This window comes from Nestor notabilis, unplaced genomic scaffold (genome assembly GCF_000696875.1).
Source record: "Nestor notabilis isolate BGI_N333 unplaced genomic scaffold, ASM69687v1 scaffold1205, whole genome shotgun sequence".
Classification (NCBI taxonomy): domain Eukaryota; kingdom Metazoa; phylum Chordata; class Aves; order Psittaciformes; family Psittacidae; genus Nestor; species Nestor notabilis.
In genome coordinates, this window is record NW_009927724.1 from 232,173 (window position 1) to 236,077 (window position 3,905).

The following is a 3,905-nucleotide window of genomic DNA, read 5'->3' on the forward strand; positions in this document are numbered from 1 at the left end:
GGTATTTCCCAATCGGAGGGGCCCAGGGAGGGCCTGGCCCTGCCATGGGAGGTGAAAGCAAGAGCAAACAACAGCAAAAAGAACATTTGTTAACTCTTCTTTTCTTTTTTCTCCACCACAGAGGGCCTTGGCATCGGACACTGAGAGCTAAACGTGTCAGGGACTACTCTTTCTTTGTTACATGGAAATATCCCTAAGGAAAGGAAAAGTGACTGTCTGCCTCTCTTTGCATAACTCAGATTTTGCAGATACCTTTTTGGGGAAGAGCCTGATATTTAGGCAAGCACAACAAGAGCTGAGAGGGCTATCACTGCTGCCTACACACAACTCAGTGCGCGGAGAAAGAGTCATCCAGCGGGGCAGAGCTATTTCAGCCACACAGTGATGCTGGTGCAAGAGCTAAAGGCTGGCCATGGCTGACCTGGAGCTGGAAATTAAATAAAGGCCTCTCACCTTTACTGAAGTACCCGAGAAGCAAGTGCCTGGGTCAGCCTTCCCAAAGGAATATAGGACAAAACGCCTGGCAGACTTTAAAACTGCTCTTGAGGCGTTACAAGGGATTTACTACAATACCAAGCTGGAGTAGGCTGGGATGCACGAAGCAGGAGGGAGCCTCAAGTCCAGCACAGGCTCATCACACTGCCATGCCTCAGAAGTCATACAGGAAACACTTTCACCTCTGCACTAGAGCCTCATGCCCCATCCTTGCTCCAACCTCACGGGAAGGGAACCAGAGATGAAACATTTGCCTGAGACTTCAAGTTCCTCATAGTCTCTGCAGCTTCACGGGGCTTTGCTGCAGGCTCATTTCTGGGTCCTGCTCCCTCCAAGGGGATGGCACCCGGGAAGAGGGCAGCAGTGGGAGCAGATACAGCTCAGCAAGCAGCCAAGAAACATTCCCCGTGGAAAAGGAAAACATGAAAAATCCTCCTTTTTCAACAGGGATAGAAAATGCCTGACCACCTAGTGAAAAGAAACAAGCACTAAGCAAAACACAGCGTGAAAGCAGCTCAACAGTGGTTAATCCTCTTTTATGCAGTTTAGTGAGGCCCATGAGACTACCCCAAGCTCAAGCCAGGGGATTTTAGCCCCAGGTCCCCAGCACTCACTCCCCATCAGCTTCCAGCCAAGCGCCATTTTCCCTCTCCCCAGCCCTGCTGGAGAGCCCAATTAGCAGTTAATCACCAGACAGGGCGAGCACCTCCCTCCCTCCACATGTCACAGAGCCAAACTTAAACGAAGCTTCGGGCTTTCAGGGTTTTAGACAGTTTTCTCCCTTAGAAGGCAGCCACAAACAGCTGTAAAAGCCCACAGCAACCTTCCACCTGCAAAAGCGAGCCCAGCTCCACTGCCAGGCCACAGGGCAGCCTCGTGGGGAATCAGTCGCTGGCTGCTGCTGAGCACCATCGATGTGCTGGCACCTCAGTGGTGAAAGCAATGTCTCGCTCCCTCTCTGCATCAAGCACATCCATCCATGCACCTCACAGCCCTGCCATGTGGCAGGGTCCCCTCTCCCACATGCTTCCAGCTGTGGTGGATGGCAGTGGGGCAGGAAGGAGACATCCCTCCATGGTTGGACACCAGGCCAGGACTTGCAGCTGAGAGCCCCTTGGAGGCCCCTGATCCTCCAGGAAATGCTGCAGCTCCTCACAGTGCCTGCAAAGACACTAGTGCCTGTGGCCTCCCTCTCCACTCCCTGCTATGCCATTGGGACGCACTGTCTTATCTGCACAGGGTGCCTGATGTTCCTCAAGGAAGAGGTGCCTGGGGTGACACACACTGCTGAGAGAGCCCTGTCCCTGCTCCTCCTGCCTCCCCCTGCATATGGATACCCACATCACCAGCAGGACCAGGGCTCCACACCTGCTGGGAGGCACAGCTACCACCATCAGAAACCCTGGGACATCACTGCTTGGTTACCCGCATCCCACCAGACCAAAACAACTCCTGCTTGTGGCCCAGATGGCAGCACCACGCTGCCTGGTTGGCAGCCTCTCTTCAGGCTCATGACTTGGGTGCTGCCGAGAAGCTTCTGCCAGTAGGGTCAGACACGGATGCTGCAGAGGCAGGGGGACCACGGAGGGATGGAGGTGACCAGGTGCCCCTGGGGCTGGCCAGGGCTGCACTTACCTCCACCATTCTTGTAGCAGAGGTAGGGGAAGCGCCAGACGTTTCCCAGGCCGATGATCTCCCCAGCCACAGACAGGACATACTCCAGCTTGTTGTTCCACTGCCCTCGCTCCAGGGTCTGGTTGTCCTCCTCCTCCGTCTCCTTTTCCATGTCAGGCTGTGCAGGCACTGTTTCGCCATTGCTGACAGTGCCAGGGACTCTGTAATCCATCCCACCTTCGGAAGGAGTTTCCTTCATTACATTTAGCAGAATCCATGCAATGAGGCAGTAATTTGGGCTACGGGAGGCAAGAGAGGGGAGAGGACACACACGTGCACACACACACACACACTGAACTATACCTCTCTTGCTCCTTATACCAATTCCTGCTTGCAGCAAGGTGCTGAGAGCATGTTATCACATTCATTGTTTAGTCCAAAACTGGTCCTTAAAAGCCACTATCAGTTTCGTTGTTTTTAATTGACTCATCCCAAAATACTCCTGCTTCTGGAAACCCATCTCCTAAGCACAGAAGACCCAGTGGCTCAGCCAGGCTGGAGCTCCCACCATGACAGGTACAGGGAGCAGACTTGGGGCTGAAGCCGGATCAGATACTTGACAATATATTTTATAAAGGTTTCTCTTCTCCCCTGTTGCTGCTTACTAAGGTCTGGTTTTAAAGACCATGGAATGAAAGCCACAAAACACACAAAAGTCGTAGACTTGGGAAGAGGATAAACTGAAATAAGAGAGAAAGTTTGGTGGTGGCAACGGTTGCTGGCAATCTAGTAGGCTGCAAGGAATCATGACTTTTCAGAACGATGCTATCCTTTAAACAGCAGAAAAAGAAAGGGTGCAGATGTGATGGCCACCTGAGATCTCTCATTTCCCAGGGTCTGCCCCTCCAAACATCCTACCATTGCCTGCAGAGGCTCCCCACAGCACCACTCTCAGCAAGTTTTGGCACTGCAAGAGCTTCTCCGGTCCCTAAAGAGATCTCTGCTAAGAGAAGATCGGCACAGAGTATGTGGGCACCTATCCCGCTGTCCCACCTTGCCCCAAAACCTCCAATAGGCCACTTCCCATCCTAGGAAAGCCAGGGCATAGCGCAAGTGGTTGTTGGTGCACAGCCAGTGCTCAGAGCATGGCGAAGAGTCAGGTATGGCAATAAGGGTGGCACCAGCTCTGCTGGAGCCATTTAGGAGTCTCAGCGGGTGCTTGAGCCTGTTTCTCATGGGTAGGATGCCCTTCCGGCTGCAGGGCAAGGGGTGAGGACTGTGGTTCCCAGCAACACCCAGTGCCAAAGCAGGGGTCACTGAGAACCTAGTGCCAAGGAGGGCCCCTTCCTCTGCATGGTGTCAGCCCTCAAGCCTGCTCGTGCCCTGAGGAGGCTGCTCCCCAGCCCCAGCCTAACGCTGCCATTCATTCCCGCCTGCAGCTCCCTGGCCAGGAGAGCAGGAAAAGGCTCTGGCAGCAAATGACACTCTTCCCGCATCCGGGGAGAGGAATAAGGGCAAAGCAGCACTTTCCACCTCGCCCCTCCCCCTACATGGTCCCCTATGAAACACTTGGGACGTGAAGAAGAAACACTGGCAGGCGTTTGACAGCGGCCTCAAGGAAGGGCTGGGAGGACCCCTGCACGCTAGAGAATGATTAAACAGGCAGAAAGCACACCGTGACCTCTCATCCAGACAGACCCGGGGCATACAAGGGGGGAGCAGGGCAAGAAGGAAACAGGAGCAGAGGTGTTACCTTGTGGACGTCGCTGTCGGGGCTCAGCCGACGGGACACGCGA

General features: G+C 54.1%; 1 protein-coding gene across 2 annotated transcripts in view; it reads right to left on the minus strand.

The window, feature by feature from the left end:
- The window catches only part of SLC6A13 (solute carrier family 6 (neurotransmitter transporter), member 13), a 32,436-nt gene extending 28,539 nt beyond the window's left edge, over positions 1-3,897 (minus strand). Inside the window, exons 1-2 of one of the 2 annotated variants that reach the window (XM_010014165.1) lie at positions 3,863-3,897; positions 2,131-2,346 (exon numbers count right to left, since the gene is read on the minus strand). In XM_010014165.1, the coding sequence (XP_010012467.1) occupies positions 2,131-2,341 (211 nt within the window). In that variant the 5' untranslated portion in view covers positions 2,342-2,346; positions 3,863-3,897. Of the gene's footprint in view, positions 1-2,130; positions 2,347-3,862 lie in introns of those variants that run through there. The other variant, XM_010014166.1, reaches the window with a different exon arrangement.
- Between the last annotated feature and the right edge of the window lie 8 nt (positions 3,898-3,905).